At 45.3% G+C, this 19,537-nt stretch overlaps 1 protein-coding gene across 3 annotated transcripts in view; it reads left to right on the plus strand.

Annotated features, from left to right (window-relative positions):
- Window positions 1-7,090: 7,090 nt before the first annotated feature.
- The window catches only part of FNIP1 (folliculin interacting protein 1), a 90,579-nt gene continuing 78,132 nt past the window's right edge, over window positions 7,091-19,537 (plus strand). For all 3 annotated transcript variants that reach the window (XR_013836472.1, XM_079968091.1, XM_079968092.1), the window contains exon 1: window positions 7,091-7,323. Coding sequence is in view for 2 of the 3 variants with exons in the window: in XM_079968091.1 (XP_079824217.1) it covers window positions 7,229-7,323 (95 nt within the window). In the remaining variant the exon portion in view is untranslated. The remainder of the gene's footprint in view (window positions 7,324-19,537) is intronic.

The raw sequence follows: 19,537 nt of genomic DNA on the forward strand, positions 1-19,537 counted from the left end.
ATAAGCATACATAAAAGGAAAGTTCAAAGGAAACATTTTGAGTCTTCATTTGTTTAAAGTGGAAAACCATTTCCACCTGCATGCACCCTCCCTGCCATGAGTCACAGAGAGTAGGAGGAAGACTGGATTGTCTAACGCTAATTACTAACTTTCGCTTATAATATAAAGGGAAAGAGTAGTCAGGAGACCCAAATCATGCAAACTGCCTGAATTTCAGTCTTGATTCCAGCCTGAACTGCTAGTATCTGCCTCTGCTTCCTGTCACTTATTTTCAGCTGCCATTCTGGAAGCCTAAGCCAGCCGCTGTAGCTGTGTTTTTACAGTGCATCTTGACGCATAAATATTAGCAGATCATATGTTGTCTCTATGCTGCAAAACTTTTTACCTGTTCATTTCTTTACATCTAGTTGCAGTTAAAGACAGAAGAGTAAGTGGAGCCATTGTATCCAAGAAAGTTGTCTTGCCTACACAACAGGGCTTCTGCTTCCTCTCTTCTCTCCCCCCCCCCCCCCTGTTTGCTCTGGAGGGTTGGGAAAACCCCAGAACCGATTGGGAGAGGGGTGTGCAGGGAGAGCAGGTGCTGTTGCATAAGTGGGTGGAAACCACTTTTTAGGTCCTCCCAGAAGGGCACTGAGGCTGGGAATCTTTTTCCGATAGCTCAAGCTAGCAGCATTCTCTCTTTCATCCAACATTCTACTCTTCAAGATGGGGATAATACAGAGCTGATGTAAGGTTTACTGTGTGTGAATTTGCCATTGTTCAGCTCTTCCCATCCTTGGAATATGAGGTCTCCTCAGTGGAGGAACAGGGACATCAGAATTCCCCAGCAGATCTCTACACCACCAGTGATCCTGAAGAGATTTTTGTATCCCTATTCCAGGTCACCATACCAGCTGACTGGGTTCCAGGCCATCTCTTCGTGTCCCACCCCTTGTCTCCCAACACCACAGGAGCCAAGATGGGGAGCCTAGCAGAAGCTTCAGAGCTACCACCAAAGTGCTCAGCTACCTGCACAGGAGGCTACTTGGGAGAAGGGGGAAGTATATGGAAGCACCTATGAAGATCAGCACAGGATGGAACCTCTGTCTCTTAGTGCTCATCCACACTTCCACTAGTCTCATGCCTAGAAAGCACCATGATGCCTGTCAAAACTGCTGATCACATAAGGTTCTGTGGACATCCTTACGAATGTAAGGAGAAAGATTTCAGCTAGCTTTATTTTGAAGACCTAAGATACATGCAAAAATAAATATATTTAGAATGACAATGAGCGTTGATGTCTCAAGCGGGTAAAAATGTAAACAAAATCTGGAGAACGATTCTTCTAGAATGGTGTATGGGTTATAGTGAAATGGTTGTCTACAGGTAACTGTTCAATCTCAGTTTCTGTCTTCAGAATATCATACCTTGTCACACACTTTATTGATAGTGTACTAGAACTTGGATTTGGAGACAGCAGCATTAACCAAATTAGTCTGAAAGAATAATTTATTGCATTTGCTCCACGTCCTCGTGAAGACAAAGCTGGCCTAGAAGTTATCTGTGCATTTGAAGAAAATATCCACAATGCTACATGTTCCTGTGCAAATAACGCCAGTGGCGAAGGTGTTTTAAGATTGTTTCAAAAGGTGCATTTGATGAAAATACCAGATTTGATTAATATTTTACTATGAAGATGTGGTTATGCTAATTTAGGCCAAAGTACTTTTATGGCCTTACGTGCGTCATGTGAACTGTTAAGAGTGTCTCCTTGATTATATTTGTATGCATGGGGCTTCCACGTTACAATATGCAGCTGCTGGCCTGCAGTGTGTGCTACCTGTCACTAAACTATAGGGTACTCCACATACATTTACTTAGTGGTACTTTGTTGCAGTTGTGCCACTAGTGTATATATAATTGTTGAAAACCACTTTTTGGAATCAGATTCTTAAAGCTCAGTAAGTACTGGGGGGATGAGTTTCTCTTGTCTGACTAAGGATGAATTTGGTAAGATATTATTTCTGGAAGAGTAATCAAGAAGGTGAAGATAATCTTCACTGATTGACGGTTTGCTACTTTTTTAACAACTTTATTTAGACTGTGGAGCTTAGTCTCTGCACGGTTTCCTTGATGCTATTTTCCAAAACATCAAACAGGACAAGGTCACCACACTAGGAAGATTCACCTCTGATGGAGGCCTTCAATGCTGTTGACACAAACACAGCAACGTACTTTGAATGACAACGAGTTTCTGATTCCAGCCGGGAACCATCTGCATGAGGTAGCTGTTCAGGGTGTCAGTTTAAACTTCATCTTGCATAATATAAGCCTGGTGGAGGTGAAGAGAGACAGAATCTGTTCCTAACAAAAGCCCTTGCTTATACAGAAGGGGACCCCTCCAACCATACTCTAGTCCAGGGGTCTGCAACCCGCGGCTCCGGAGCCGCATGTGGCTCTTTTACACCTTTGCCGCGGCTCTGGGGCGGATACTAGCGAGGGGAGGAGGCGCATTGTGTGCCCCAACACTCCCCACTGTGGCGGGCGCTGTACTGGCTGTGACGTCGCATGGGGGCAGTGTGTGCGTTAGTCACGCACCGTCCCGACGTCACCTTCCCGCCCGCTTTCAGATCGGAGGGCAGCGGCGCGCATGCAATGGTTTTGCAGCTCCCAGTTTTTTTTTCTTCGGAAACGGGTCCAAGTGGCTCTTTTTGTCTTAAAGGTTGCAGACCCCTGCTCTAGTCCAAGACTGGCTGAAAATATTAATACTTACTCCTTGATAAACATGTCAACAAGCATCAAATTGATTTATGCAAGTCCTATCAGTTGATGACTGCACTTAAGTAGTAACTTGCGTATGTGAATGACGTCTTGAATTAAAGACCACCAACAGAAATTCTATCTTGCAAGAAACATGAGACTTTTCAATGGAGTAGCCAGACTAGATATCTCACCCTTCCTGCATTGTGCCACCAGTGGGTGGAAGCCAACTGGGCTCCTGGAGAGACAGAGTGGCATCTTTTGGTTGGCTGGTAGGAGCCAATCACAGGCACCATCTAGCATGAGATAGGTATATGTGGAGATGACCAGAATGAGGAGTCTCCTCCACTCTGCTTCACATGTATAATAAAGGTGAAAGCCAAAGTCGATGTAATTTGTGTGTGATTGGGTTGCTACTGAATTCCTGTAAAGCAAACATGAATTCCTTGTACAGTGGTACCTCGGGTTACATATGCTTCAGGTTACATACGCTTCAGGTTACAGGCTCCGCTAACGCAGCAATAGTACTTCAGGTTAAGAACTTTGCTTCAGGTTGAGAACAGAAATCGTGCTCCGGTGGCGCGGCGGCAGCAGGAGGCCCCATTAGCTAAAGTAGTGCTTCAGGTTAAGAACAGTTTCAGGTTAAGTACAAACCTCCGGAATGAATTAAGTACTTAACCCGAGGTACCACTGTATTGACTAAGAGGTTTTTTAGCCAGGTAGGTCAGATTACTATCCTCACCCTCATGGGCCACCTTAGGTGCAAGGAACAACTCATCTGTCGACCACCTGACAAATGACAGAGGATTATCCCACCCACCTATCAAAGTACCTTGCATGGCATGTGGGAACCACAGCACAAGGTGATCTGCCAGTTCTGTGCTTGGCAAAGTGCCAAATATAGGGTTGGCAAAACTAGCTTTCTGCAGGATTGGGCTGTGTGATCAGGATTCCCAGCTGATCTGCATTAAGCCGTCCGTGCTTTAAACCTTTCTTCCCTATTACGTTATGAATGAAGCTACTGACTACATAGTCCTGTAATTTATTAAAATGCCATAACGAGGCATCTTTGCTATGCTGTGTTTTTTCTACTCTGCCCTTCCCCTGCCCAGTTAAATTGGACTGGAAACAACATTATTCTGTAGTATCTTATTGGACACTTAAAGGTTGCAAGACACAATCATAGTACTCATAGAAGTAGCTGCTATTCCCTAAAGTCAGTGGAACTGCTCCTTAAGAAACAAGGGCTGAAAATAATCCTTTGAAGGATTTTAATGACATCATCTCAGATGAGTCACATTCCTAACTTGTGGGAAATGTGCAGTGCAGATTTTATGTCCGATCATTTTATGGCATATAATGGGATTTATATGCTGCGCCTGCTGCTCATGGGTAAGTATTTGCAGAATTGGAGCCCCTCTAGACATGACATTTTAAAGTGCAGCAGTAGAAATAATTGAGAGTGGAATTAGCAAATGTGTGATGTCTGCTGCTGCTTTCACATCACCAGGAAAAAGGAAAGTGGGGGAATGCTTTCCTTCTTTCTATTCAGAGCACTGTAGGTTTGTGTAATAACACTTCTAGAGCATGCCAATGGACTTCTTTCACTTCATAGTTACAGTTTGCTGAGCCCTGGGAAGAGGAAGCGGGGAGAGGAACCTGAATCTCACAGAAACCTATGAAAGGTAATGAATGAAGCTCTGCTTAGGAAGAGATACCTAAGCTTGCTTTTACATTTCTCTGTCACGGCCCACATGCGTCACTATGTACATTTGCACTGTCTGATCAGCAAAGTAGTCCGTGGCGAAGGGTCGTAGCTCAGTGCCAGGGCATCTGCCTTGCAAGTGAAAGATCCTAGGTTCAACCCCTGACATTTCCAGAAAAGACTGTGGATGAAATCCTGGAAAACCGCTGCTAGTTGGGTGGACAGTACTGAGCTAGATGGACCAAAGGTCTGACGCTGTATAAGGCAGCTTCCTAGGTTGATTGTTCTGGTCATGCAACTGTACTTTAAGGGTAGCTGATGGGTCTCAAGCCCTTGATGAGTTAGGGACTTCCCTGCATGCAAAGACAGGATCTGGAGGATTGAGTGGATGAGACCAATAGTCAAGAAGGTGGTTTCTGCACATGCAAGTGAGGGCAGATGGAGCTCCTCAACCTGGAAATGGAGCCCATCTAGGAAAAAGAAAACTGATTCCAAACTTCCGCCTTGTGGTATATCTTTGGGAGAAGAGAGGCTAAGGCGTAACCCTACACAAATCCGGAGTGGAGTTCCTAAGACGGTTGGATGGTGCCTTGTATGCCTCTTTCTGGAAACTTCTGCAGCCAAGCTGGTGCCAAATGTATTACTCTGCTTTCTTTTGGACCACATCAGCGAGGCTGAGAGGCGGTCCTGTCATCTGGGCAGCCCAGGACCCCCATGCACACTGCCCATTCTTGCGCCCAGGGATGTCACTTCGGTTGACTACACCCCTGGAGGCATACTCCATTGTCTTTTGATGGATCTCAGCAACAAAATTAAGGGAGCAGTGTTCAAAAAGGTTTCAGCCTGATCTGGGCCTTTGCAGGTGTGTTTCAGAATCATTTTGTATAATACCTCCAGGGTATTACATACAGAACAAGTTACACTAATGCCAATTATTTGGGCTCAATTGAGTAGAAGCTCTCAGTAGTGTTTTCTATGTGTTAGTTGGACATACCAAGGAGGATCAGGATGGTAATACAGTATACACACCCGTTATTAGTCTGAAAGGGCCTGCCACATGACTGGGAACCCTGATTGTCCCAGAGTTCCTAAACATGGGGAGCAGCCCTTCCAAATAAACACTGGATATTGGCTGGGGCAGGCCCCATTAGACAGGCATGGACTGTTGTCCTTTCACATGCTCAGAGAATGCATGGGGGGGAACAACTAACACCTGTCAAGAACCCCTTTCCCTGCTTCCTTCAGCACTGTGGCTGCTGCCTAGTCACTCATCTTCCCTATGTCAGTGACCTGTCTTGGACTTGGAGCAACATAAAAGTCTGCATGTTCTGCTGCTTGAAGCTTAAGTGAGGCACTACCTGAGGGGTGCATGTGTGAGCAAGTAGGAATACTTAAGCAGATCCACACATTTCAATCATAATCTGCATTTAGAGCACATAAAATAATATTGGGGACTGTAGCTTGGGGTGCAGGGAAAGGTAGCTTTGTCAGGGGGGACTACAGTTTGCAAGATCCTTGCGCCGGGATCATGTGCTTTAAATGTGTGTTGAATGAAATTTAATTGTACAGCTCGGGATTGCAGAGAAAAGGGGAAATTGTGGCTGCTGCAGTTGGAAGACTTCGTGGCCGTCCCAAGGTGAGCCTCGTTCATGGAAATTCGTTTAGTTTTAAACTGGGCTTTACTAAATTACTCCGAGAACCACGCATGTTCTTAATTAAAAGTTCAGAATTTTTGGTGCTGATAAATCCAGGGTTGCAGGTTCTGCTGTTTCTGCATTGCTGGGGGTTGGACCAGATCAGAGCTTTCCTGTTAAGTGTGTGGGCTGCAGTGTGTACTGTGTGTCACGTGACTGTTCCTGCGCTGTTCCTGGGGCTGTTAAGGGGTTAGTTTTGATTGTAAAACTGAAATGTTGCATGTCTAAAAAGTGTGTCACCAACATGAAAAGTTTGGAAAGCTCTGGACCAGGTGATCCTCATGGTCCCTTCCAATTCTACAATTTTATTCTAATTCTGGGGAAGCAGAACCAAAGCAAAAACACGGGGGGGGGGGCGCTAATAAGTCAAGAGTTTAACTGCGATCGTGACAAAATACAAATGGGGCAAGCTTTTATTTTTTTGCCTTCTTGCATCCCTGTTATTGACCCTTGTTGGGTTTCGGGGGGTGTGCAGATCCTTAAAACATCTCCAGAGCGGCTCAGGAGTTCCACATCCTCCAGGGTCGTGGAATTCCAGTCGGGGTGTGGGGAGGAAAACCAGACAAAACTCCACAAAGCCATCCCATCCAAAGCGCAAGGAGCACTCGGGCGTCCCCATTCCCGTCTCCGTCTTAGAATGCGGCCTGTTTCGTGCTCAGTAAGCTAAAACTCAGCGGATCGGAGGCGAAGTTGGCGGGAGAGCCCAGGCCGAGCGCCTCCCACTTTCCTCCCTTTCCCTTCCCTCTCCTTTCTTGCACCAAAACATCCCCAAGCGCCGCCGCTCCACCAAAGCCAAGCAGGGATCGCCGTGTTCCCCACGTGGGCTGGGCCGGGCCGGGCCGCGCGGCCAATCGGCTGCCGGGAAGCCCGCGCGAAACCCCGCCCGCCCGCCCGCCTCCCCCTCCCGCCGCGGCTGCTCCAAGTGATTAATTTTTGTCATATGACTGTCACACCGAATGGAGTCGGGTTCGCGGAACTAGCCGGCCGTCGCAGCTCGCGCGCGGGGAGGGGGGAGATCGCTGGCTGGCTGGCTGGCTCGCTGGCTGCTCCGGGCTTGGCCCCGCCGGGGCGAGAGCGGCGCGCTCCCAAAATGCCGCCCACACCCACCTTGTTGCAGAAGCTCTTCAACAAAAAGAGCGGCTTGGTCTCCCCCTGCAAGGAGCCCCGGGAAGAGTGCGTCTTCAGGTAAGGGGGCAGGCAGGGGGCGGGTGGAGCAGGGGCTTGGTTCCGGGGTCGGATCGCGGCGGGGCTGATCCCCATCCCCTCTCTGGCTTGGGGGCACTGCTTGGCTTCCTTGCTGCTCTTTGCGGAGTCGCCCTCTTCGCCTACCATCCGAGCCACGCCGCCGATTCTTCTCTTCCCCATCCCTAACTTGACAGATCAGACTCTCCTTCTCTCCCAGCCTCCCCCCTTTTCCCCCCAGGAGGAGGCGGAGGGGCGGGCGGGGAGTTTTCCTGGCACCGTCTTGCCTTGGCGGCCACACAGCCGATCTGCCTCCCAGGCGGAAATCACACGGATGTGTGTCTTCGCCATGCGCCAAAACTTCGCGCAACGTTGTTTCTACTTTTTGAGGAGCTCCCTCTCCCTCCTCTTCCTCCTACTCGTGCCTCTTTCGCCCTCGGAGGATCGTGGCCGTCACGTGCGTGCAGAGCCGAGTATCCCCCCCCCCAATCACTTTCTTGCAAAAAGAGAAACGACTCCCCTCAAAAAGGGAGCCACTTCCCCCTGCTGCTCCTCAAGCTCTTCATTTGGGTTCTGTTGAGGAAAGAAAAGAAGAAGAACGGCTCTCTCTTCCTCCTCCTTTCCTGGTGGTCCGTTCCCTCCTCCTTTCTTCAACTTCGAAGCACTAAATAGACAATTAAATTAAAAATATATAATATGCCATATGCACACACTCGACTGTCTTGAAAGTGGAAGCGACGACGCTTGACTGCCTGGCAAGAGCCACCTTAAATCTTAAGGAGGGACAGAAAACGCGAACTGTCTGGCTGCCAGTGTAGTGTAGGGTTACCAGAGAAATCTGCTTGATCTTGCCATAACAGAACCCTGCCTGGCTGGGCGAGGGTACTGAATAAACAGGCTGCAAGCCAAGGATGGTTCTGTGAAAGCCCTTTGTGCCTCTCGGAAAGTTCCTTTTGCCTCTCCGTTTCCCTTAGTAATAATAATAGAAACAAAACGTACATTTCAGCTCTGTGACTGTGCAAGAGACAAACTCTTTGGGCTTATGATATTCTTTCTTATCCTTTGGCCTGTTGATGGTCCAGCACAATCCTAGAGATATGCTGCTTATATTGGGGTCACAGCAATAGTCAGAAATTGAATTACTGTTGGCACCAATATTTAAGCACTGAGATCAGAATATTACTTAGAAGCCTTTCCATTGTGTACTCAGCCAAAATAGTTTCAGAATGTCCTGTGCATATTTCTTGGACCTGGGTTCTACTGAGTTCTGCAGGAGTGACTTCCAGGCCTTAGGATGCAAACCTATGCACCCTTATGTGGGAAAACCTCACGGAATTCAGTGTGGGACTTATTTCTGAGTAATGAAATAGGGAACTGGGCTGCACATGACTTGCACAGATGAGGAATAGTATGCTGTTGGTGTTGAGTCTTCTATCAGCCCAGTTCCACTGCTGCTGGAAAAGAAAGTTACTTACCAACTTTGAATTTAGTACTAGAAGGCTGATGTGAGTGGAAATCATTTGCTTAAATTACATAACAGACAATACTGCAGTCTTGTAGAGGCTGCTAGGTGTTGCCACTGACTTCACTTTGACGAAGATTTCACTATTCCCACAAAATTTCTATTTGACATTCGCCACTTGAATTATTTTCATTGTCTAACCATTTTGTTCATTTAAACTGTATTTCAAAACATAAAATAGATTGCCCAAAGGCTTCTTTGTGGAACCACTTACCAGCTTTGTTTAATTTTATACACGACCGTGTTACTGTTTGTTGGCACTGGGCGTTGATATCACCTGGTAATACTCTACTGTGCCACCTAGTCTTCAAGAACACCTAAATTAGCCCAAACAGTCAATCCTAGCTGCATCTACTCAAAGGTGTTTTATAAGCAAGCCTAATACTGTATCTATCTGGCTACTTCTAGTGCGCCGTTTTATTAGAATATCAGTATGCAAATGGGAATTCCTTAATGACGTGTGAATAAACATGCAGAAGTCAATGGAAATTGTTTTGGAGGTTGACATGTTAAAGTCAGTGTTTAAGAAGATACATTTTTAAGAACATATACTTTGAAATAAATATTTCCACAAATAAGAAGCAAGCGCAGCTTTTAACATCCTATGTATTCCTTTCATGGCTTGATCATGTATTCTGTGGTTTCTGCTCTCCCATTTGGTTCTCACCTTTTCTACTGTATTTATAAAGTATTTTCAGGACAGTACTTCGCAAAGCATGCAAAGCCATTTAGCTATGGTGAAATGCTAGCTAAGCATCAAAAGCTTTTCATGTACTTAATAGGCTATGTACTTTTCACAGTTGTAGATATTTCAGAGGTGGCCGTATTAACAGGGTGAGGTGGTCTTTTGGATGACAATATTGTCACTTATTTAGAGGCATATGTCTATCACCATCGGAGAATGTTTGGATCTTCTGCATTAGGAATTGTATGCAGGTCGTTGGAAATATACATTGGGTTGAATCCAGACTTCATCTTCTGCAAATGGAAAGACTCCTGTCCATGGAAGGCTCTTGGTCCAGTAGAAGGATCTTGCAGGTGTAAAGTGGGGGAGGTGACTTTTGCTGATTTTCTCGTCCCTCCATGCCATTTCCCATCCTGTTCTGGAGGGTCCTCATGTCTTCACATTTTTTCTGAGCATGCAAGGATCTGTAAAGGGAAGGGGGAATCAACAAAAGTCACCTTCCCCACTTATGCTGGAAGGAGCAAAGCTTGGATCCAAGCCATCGGTTACATCTGCTGAAGACATATCCTGCCATAAACATTGTGCGCTTTATTTTAGTCTCCTCATTAAATAAGGGGTTGACATTTTTATTTGGTTACAACCGATACCAAAACATACATAAGTAGGGATGGACTTGAGGGCCTATGTAAGACTTTCTATCTGCATTAAGTTATTAAAGGTTTGTTTTCTACCCATAGATACAGCACAGTTATATTAGTTAGGTAGCACGTCATGGAGAATAGGTCAGTCGATAGTTACTTGGCTGTGGCAGCTAACATTTCAGAGGCAGCATAGTCCTTGGTACCAGTTGCTGAAGAAAGGCAAGAGGGCATGAGTTTCTTGTCCTCACCATTGAAATCAGAATATGGGACTAGTTCCTATATTCTTTTCTAGCTATTTGGTGAAAACAAAATAAAAGAAAAAAAATTCCTTCCAGTAGCACCTTAAAGACCAACTAAGTTAGTTCTAGGTATGAGCTTTCGTGTGCATGCACACTTCTTCAGATGCACAGGTATCTGAAGAAGTGTGCATACACACGAAAGCTCATACCTAGAACTAACTTAGTTGGTCTTTAAGGTGCTACTGGAAGGAATTTTTTTTCTTTTATTTTGTTTTGACTATGGCAGACCAACACGGCTACCTACCTGTAACTAGCTATTTGGTGGTTATTGGTGTGGTCGCATATCCTCAGCAGTGTATTTATTTCACCCAAAGAAAGCACTGGACCTGGCACAATTCTGCGTGGGGATGTCATCTGTGGTGGGCCAAAGTATTCTGTCAGTGCGGGACATGCTTTTGACAGCATCTTGCACCCAAAGAAAGTGTTGAGACAGACATCCATGTTGTAGAAGAAGTCTCCAGGAGGTGTGTGTGTATCATTTGGGGTGTCTCAAATCCATCTTGGAGGTGCATACCTCCAGTTCCTTATTTCTTGCTGAAGTCTGTGTTGTGCATTTTGAGTGTTGAGCACATTGGGGGAAATTATTGTGAAAGGGACAGTCCTCCATTCATGGAGATACATGATACCGTGTAGATACTTACAAACCTCTGTTCTTTTTAAAAAGATGTTTTGCTTGAATTCTGATTTAAAATGTCATACAAATAAACAACTGAGAACTAGTAGTAACCAACTTCAGCACTGTCAAGCAATGTAGGGAAAGCAGCAGTGTGGTGTGGGGGTTAGAGCGTTGGATCTCGGGGGCGGATCTACATTCAGAATCTCGCTTAGCCATGAAACTCCTCGGATGACCTTGGGCCACTCACCATTTTTTAACTTAGCAGGTTTGTTGTGAGGATAAAATGGAGGATGGGTGAAGGAAACTCTGTATGCTGCCTTAAGCTTCTTGGAGGAAAGGCAGGATAGAAATGTAGTGAGTAAACGTTGTAAGTGGATGAGCCAACAGGGCATTTCTTACGTTTTTGCGTTTGGTGCAATGCTTAGCATCCTGTAAATCCCTAATCAATATTAGATTGTTGTTGTGTAACATTTTTAAGAACAAGGATATTAAATCATTCACCAAGTAGAAGTGAGTATTCCAGCCAAGTCCTTGCTTGCTTTTCTCATTCTTCCAGATGAAGAAGGAACAGCAAGACATAAATTGCAGTAAATATCCAGATGTTAAGGTGGCTCCTTTATTTGGAAAGATCATTTTTCTTAAGAAAAATAGCCATGCATTGCATAAACTCAAGGTGGCTTGGAGTGGCTGTTGGCATTTGGATTGGGTAGGTTATTAACAAAAGAGGACAATCAAAATTATTATTGGAGGCCTTTCCTTTAGGTAAAAAAGGATACTGGGTATCTTGTTATTCTCTCCAGTACATATTTTTACTTCCCTTCCCCTGTCATCAGAACTGTTGCTTATGAAATTTATAGAGCAATCCTATGCAAGTTTACTCAGAAGCAAAGCCATTGTTAAAGCCTCAAGGTTTTGTTTTAGTTTTGTAGCTAAACTTACAAACCCACAAAGCCCAGGTTCAGAGCTAACACCAAACCATGACTTAGCCCCAGGTAGGAAAATAAGTAATTTGCACTTCCTGAAACAATGGACAAAAACCTCCTTCAAAATCTGCACTTCTCCAAATTTTGCAGTGCAATTCCCAACCAAATAATGTGTTCAAGAATGCATACGCTAGTGTGCACTTCAAAATGCATATATTAGTGACAGCAACGTTTAAACACGTAGCATAGTAGGGGAAACTTTGCATTAAAATGTATTTTTAGGCAAATTTACAGCTGAAATCTTTGCTCTGAGAATCTGCAAATTTGCTGCTTTGTGCTAAGCCACAGTTTGGCTTAGTGTTGCATGCGGATTGGGGTCGTTCATGCATGGCTAGTAAGCGGGAACTCAGCTGACTTCATTGACTCGCATGTGGGTTCATTACTTGATTAAGAGTTTTTTGGTCGCTGCACAGTGTTCCCTTGAAGCAACTACCTGAGATGTTATGTCTCAATGCATTTTTCTAAAAGTGTTTAGATTGCTTCCTGGGTATGCTCACGAGCCAGTTTTATAGTTGTTCTAAGCATGTCCTTCATCAATGCTCCCTTCCCCCATTTTTCTTTACTTGATGGAGTAATTTGTTTTATTATTTGAATCCTCTCAGCTGTTTCAAGTCAGGATTCACCCTTGAGGGCACAAAAACTCATAGTATGCTAAGTCCAAATTTGTGTTCTTGAAGGTAGGCGAAAAATGTTCTTACACTTCCTTTTAAAATGGCAAACACTGAAATGCTTTTGTAAACACCAGGTTTATAATAGAACAGAATTTTCAGATGGTCTGGTAGTATGTTCTGGCTTTTTAAACAAATGACAAAACTTGCAATCAGTTGAAGAACACGTGCCCAAAGTGACGAAAAATGCTTACTTTGGGCTGGGTTTTCCCTTATTTATTTAAACTAGTTGCATCCAGTGCTGCAGTTCGGCTTGTGAAACAGACTCCATGCAAGCAACATAACTTCATTTCCTTCTCCTTCCAGTGCTCTGCCCTCCCCGCTTTCAAGGGCTGGAGAGGGGCACTAGGAGCAGATTCAGGGAGTGCTTAGGTGGAGGAGAGGAAACTGAAGTCTTGTGATGTCAACAAACCATCGTCTACTCTAGACTGGAGGCTGGGGAAAGGCAAAACTCAAAATCTTTCTGGAGTGATTTTGACAGTGAGCCTACCTTTGGACTCAGAAAGAGAGAGAAGGTGGGGGGTGGATCCTCTGAACATATATTTTCCTCCTTGCTCAATAGAGTCTTCTCAGATGCAGCAGAAATCACCAGTGCCCCAGGCTATGGATTCTTGGCTGGAACTCCAGTAGACGAAAACAAAAGAAAGCATAAAATAGGGATAGGAAAGTAGTAAGGGGTCTCTTAAGCTTTTGATTCCACCACTACCACCCCACTGTAAGCCTACTTTCACCCGGAATATGGGCATTAAGGCTTCCATTCTTTACCTGTTTACCTGGGAATAAGCACCACTGAAGTCAGTAGACCACTCATCTGAGTAGACAAGAAAGGGACTGCACTGTAGGCCTGGTAGCCTCTGAAGTGGCCTGTCTTCTGTTCCTTCTTGCCCCTTTCCTATACTTTTATCTCAGCTGTGGGTGAGTGGGCTCCAGGAATATTGTGGACCTTTGTCCAGGGATGTACCTAGGGATTGGCTTGGTTGGCCCCTGCCAAAGGCGCAGGCCCAAGGGCGCGAAAAAATCCCTCCTCTTCACTCTGGCTCGGAGTGTTTAGGAGCCTGACTGTCCACACGCTTCCTGGGCTGCTCCACCGCTGCACAGCCGGGCAAGGTATGCAGGCTTCTCTGGGTGCCTTGGTGGAGGAATCTGGTCGCTGGCGTGGGCTGTTGCAGTAGCCCTGCCAGTAGGGATGGGGTGGGTGGTCTCAGTTGGCCAACAGCGCTATTAGAAGTGTGAGCAGAATGCCCAGTAGGGCTCAGAGGGAAGAAAGAAAGAGAGTGAGGAAGAGTTACAGGAGGAGGAAAAAGGGAGGAAAGAAGGAAGGAGGCAGAAGGGTAAGCGGCAAGTGGAAGGAGGGAGGCAGCAAGGCAGACTGACAGACCAACAGAGGAGGAGGAGAGGCTGAGCAGAGCACAGCAGACCCTGATGGCCTTGGAGGAAGTCACTGGCAGAGCGTAAAAGCAAACTTTCTGAGTTTCTGGTCCATGGGCTCTCCTGGCTTCAGAGCTCCTTGCCAAGGATGCAAGGGCACCTAGGTAGACCTCTGTCCCTGTCCCCAGAGAGTGGTGCAGAAGTCGTTCATGAGGCAGTAAGGTAACTCAGGAATACTTTGATTAACTGCGCTTCAGTGGCATTAAGCTTTAAAGGCTGATCCATTAATTAATAAAGCAGCTGAAGCATCACAATTAACCAAGGCACACACTTACGTGGGGAAAAGCTTGCTTATGAATGGGTTGTGCAACCGCTCACAAACCAGTTTGCCTAGGGGCTCACCTTATCTCTCAAAGTCACCAAAGGCTCTTTCTTCCTCTCTAGGGAATAGGCTGCGCTCCTTTCTCTGACTTCTGCTTCCCCCTCCCCCTCCTTTTCACAGACGTACAGGAGGAGAGAAGTGACTCAGTGCAGGCTCCTCATTAAGAGCTGTACCCGTCTCCCCTTTTGGGGAATTCGTAGAAGTGCATTTCCTTCAAGCGTCTCACCGCTTTGAGCAATAGCAAAATGCCTGACCTCTAATAAATGCTACAGCGATGGAAGCCAACACAGCAGAACCACTTCCAGCATTTCACAAAAGGAATTAGAAGTTGTGTCCAAAGCAAGGGGTTTAACCTTTTTCTTCTGCCTCAGGGGAGGGGAAAAAGTGAAACTGACTCATTTCATATTTCTGACTGTGGCTGGGTTCTCTGACTCTCACTATCATCACCATCCTGCTTTTCCAGCCAGGTCTCAGGGCCTGAGTTCATCACAGTGGTCATGAGTTGTTCTTTCGCCGACGTGTGACACTCTGCCATGTCGTCTGTGTTATCACTTCCTTGTCTGCCTGTGTGGTTTACTAAGATTGGACTGTGACATCTGACACATTTGGGCTGCTTGCAGTGCAGTCTGCCTGCATCGCACAGCTCTTTAGTTCAGTCTCCTTCCTCTTTGGGGTATAAAGCTCTTTCAGAAGAGGCTGAGCCAAAGCAGCAAATCATTTGGGTTCCCCTTTTAGACTCCTAGGACATTGCGAACAGTCATAGTGGCACTTGTAAGCTAAGGCATTGATGCAACCGTTTCCCCAGCACAGACACTATTTCAGTATTTGCTTAACGGAATAAATCTACTTCATGCCTTTGCCTAGAAATCAGGGTGCTTTTCTTCTTGCTGTAGCCAGACCTACTATTGGGCAGAGTGAGGTGGTTGCATCTGGTTACAGGTGCTGAAGGTGGGAACTTCAGTATGTGCCCAACCAGCCTGCCAGAAGCCCCCTAAGGTAGCTTGATTATCTCAGGTGTACTGAAGGAAGATGCTCCCCCATCAGTGTTGAAGTACTGCCAGTCCAGTTAATCTTTGATGGGGGAGTGGAGAGATAGAGCATTTCTTCAACTTACCACATTTTTCGCTCTATAAGATGCACCCGACCATAAGACGCACCTAGTTTTAGAGGAGAAGAACAAGACAAAAAATATTCTCTCCCCCTCTGCGCAGGGCCCCTTCAGCAAAGCGGCAGGAGAAGCGGAGCCCCTTCCATTTCTCCTCCCGCTTCGCTGAAGGGAGGCTGCGCAGAGAGGGAAAGCTGCGCAGTGCCTCTCCAGCGAAGCAAAGCCAGGAGAGCAAGAGGGATCGGTGTGCACCAACCCCTCTTGCTCTCCTGGCTTCAGCGAAAGCAACGCAAAGCCTCCGGAGCGCAACAGGAGCTCCCGCTGAGCTCCAGAGGCTTCGTGTTGCTTTCGCTGAAGCCATGGAGCCTGCATTCGCTCCATAAGATGCACACATATTTCCTCTTACTTTTTAGGAGGGGGAAAGTGTGCCTTATAGAGCAAAAAATACGGTATTTTCTTGTTTTCTTTGGCATTTAGTATTTAGCACTTTGCCGTAGTACAGGTATAGTACTACTTGTTAGCTTTGACTGGGGGGGGGGCAGGGGGGAAGCCAGGTGCTCCATCAATACAAGTGTATTGCGGTTTCATGGACACACACCCCCACACACAAAAAAGGTGCACAATAGAAGCTGAAAATGAACATGCTAACACAACTCATAGCAGGGCTATGAGGAACCTGTACATGCTGGAGTTTATTTTATGTTCTTTCTTGACTTTGGAGCAAATAATCTTAGTCTGTGGGGAGTTGAAATGCTTTTGACTGCAGTCCTTTGTACACTTACTTGGGGGTTCTGAGTGGGTCTTACTTCTGAATAAACATGCCACAGGTGAGGTTGTTAAGCTACCAGCAGTAGCTCTTCACGCACCCCTTTCCATTGTCCGTCCAAACAAGCAAGAGGCATTATCAGATCTCAAGGACACATTCCATCCAGGCAAAAGCACTCGGGTGCAAGGCTGGGCCAGTGAGGGATCTGGCTTGGGGAGAGTTCCCAGAACTAGATAATGCTCTGAGGAAAATTATTTCCTTGTGCCTCATTTGGTTTGCTGTTATGGGAATGATTCAGTTTTTATTGTTGGAAATTATTTAGCTCTTGTAAAGTCACTCTGTTAGTGGGAGCAGCAGCATGTTCCTTCCTGCTGGAATAACTTGACCTGCATGACTTGGAAGCTGAACGTCCATTTCCTTACCCTTTTGTTTGGGTCCAGGTTTTGATTTTGTTTTTTTAATGCTGCTTCCGGAGAAGTTTTTAAGGGGGAGGGGGGCAGGAAAGAACTGGCAGAATGGTTTTGTAATTACGTAAGACCGTTCTCCTCTTGCTGCATTGTAGCTGAACGTGTGCAAGTAACTCAAGGAAGGAGCCACTAATTTGATCTGGATTACACTGGATTTACATGTATGATCAGTGCAAGTTAGGAAGAGTGTGCAGAGTTTGGTCTGTCAAAAACAGGAAGCAACCTCAGCCGTTTTGGGTGTGTTCCCAAGATCTCTTGATATGGATTTGGTTGCTCTTAACACACGCTATTCTCTCCCCCCTGTTCGGGGCAACTAAAAGATTGGCGTTGTTGAGATGTGTATCTCAAGTGTGTTTCTGAGCAGTGAGCACTCTTTATCTTCCAAACCAGCCTTTGAAATGAATTCACTTACCTTCATACCGAATCCATTTATTGATTAAATATTGATTTCTCTGGGAATGCTAAAAAGAGATCAGTCCAGCCACAGTTTTGCTGTTTTATGTCCTGTTACTCTTTTAAGGGACGCGGGTTACTCTTTTACTCTGTTACCCTGTTACTCTTTTAAGGGACGCGGGTGGCGCTTTTACTCTGTTACCCTGTTACTCTTTTAAGGGACGCGGGTGGCGCTGTGGGTAAAAGCCTCAGCGCCTAGGGCTTGCCGATCAAAAGGTCAGCGGTTCGAATCCCCGCGGCGGGGTGCGCTCCCGCTGCTCGGTCCCAGCGCCTGCCAACCTAGCAGTTCGAAAGCACCCCCTGGTGCAAGTAGATAAATAGGGACCGCTTACCAGCGGGAAGGTAAACGGCGTTTCCGTGTGCGGCTCTGGCTCGCCAGAGCAGCGATGTCACGCTGGCCACGTGACCCGGAAGTGTCTCCGGACAGCGCTGGCCCTCGGCCTCTTGAGTGAGATGGGCACACAACCCCAGAGTCTGTCAAGACTGGCCCGTACGGGCAGGGGTACCTTTACCTTTACCTTACTCTTTTAATTTACACCTCTCCCACTGAGAGCAGTGTGATTGATGTTCAGTATGCACATTGACTCATTGTTATGAGAGCAGTACCAGCACCACTCCTCCCTGCACTGATGAGGTAGCATGAGGAGCTCTGGACCACACATGAGGAGTCCACATTGACTCCTTCCTCTGGAAACACCAACCTTCAGGAAACTGGATTGCTACTAGCCTGAACAGGAGTCCCCCGCTGGACTCTTCCTACATAGTTTTGGGCTTCTTGCATTACCTTACAGTGCTGGCAGTGTGAATAGTGGACCAGTTCTGAATATTGACTGGACCATGTCCTCAATTTACATGGGCATATGTATGGAGCACAACTATTCCATTTCCACTGACACAAAAGATTCCATTCAGAAGGGGCTTCCCCTTTGCAAGCAGATCCCTGGTTTTCAAAAAGCAAGACTAGTTCTTCTGTTTAGTGACCATTGCATGACTTTTATTTTATCAGACCCTATAAAGTACCCTGCATTTCCATAGCTTAGCTCTCAATGGGGATAGATGAATCAGTCCATTTTTTAAAAAGACCCCAGGAAAATTCATACACACTTTGGTGATCATTTCTCCTAATATACACATTGTGTGTGTGCAATTATGCCTGGCACATATGTTTTTGCTAAGATACACCAATTTGTATGTACTCTTTGCAAGGAGAAATGCATTGCAAAGAAGTATGCATTTGAAGGAGACCTGATTTTCAGTTTGTGTATTGGTTTGGGAAGTGTGGATTTGTTTTAATGGTTATGTCTTTGGACCTTGTAGCAAAACAAATTAAAATGAAAAATCATTACTGTACAAGATTATTTTATTAATTGTGATTAGTATACTTTATTTCATGATTACGAATTTTGCTTTGCTACTTTGACTACCAGTAATTTCTGTATTTATTTATTTTTAAATGCTTTTTATTGAGTTTTAAAATTATTATTCATGTACATATTCCATTCATTCTTTAACATATATTGGACATATATAAACCAAACAATAACAATATTTCTTCACAAGTGACTTCCCACCACCTCAATGCAGCTTCCTATTTCTTCCTTCTCTTTTCCAGCTGTGTTGTATTTCCTTATTACCCTTCTCTTACACAATATATCTTATCAATCTGTTCTTTAATTTGGGAACAGTGTTTTCCCATATAATCTTTTACACTTTCCTACTCCTTTTTAAATTTTGGGTTTGGTTGGTTCCTAATTGCCTCTGTCATTTTTGTTCATTCCAAATATACAATTTAGTTTGCCATTCTTCCTTTGTTGGTGCCTTATCCCACTTCCAATTTCCAGACATTAACATTCTTGCTGCTGTTGTAGCATATAGGAACACTCTTTTTTATCATTTGAAATATCAATTGTCATAATGTCCAGAAGAAAGGCTTCAGATTTCTTCTCAAATGTTTGTCTGAACATTTTTAAAATTTGTCATAGACAGTATTCCATTTTTTAAAATTTTGTCACAAGCCCACCACATGTGGTACATCATTCCTTCCCCTTTATTTATCCTCCCCTCACCTGCTGCATGACAGGGTTTGCCCTGACCGTCATTTAATGACAGCAACATGCTGGAGCTATACAGAGAACATGTCAAAATACATGAATTAATAGAGGAAGTAATACTATTGCATAGAAGGGATCATTTTACATAAGGATATATGTACTTGCAGGGGGCGCTGTGGGTTAAACCACAGAGACTAGGACTTGCCGTTCA

Source organism: Podarcis cretensis (assembly GCF_951804945.1).
Source record: "Podarcis cretensis genome assembly, chromosome: 2".
Lineage (NCBI taxonomy): Eukaryota > Metazoa > Chordata > Lepidosauria > Squamata > Lacertidae > Podarcis > Podarcis cretensis.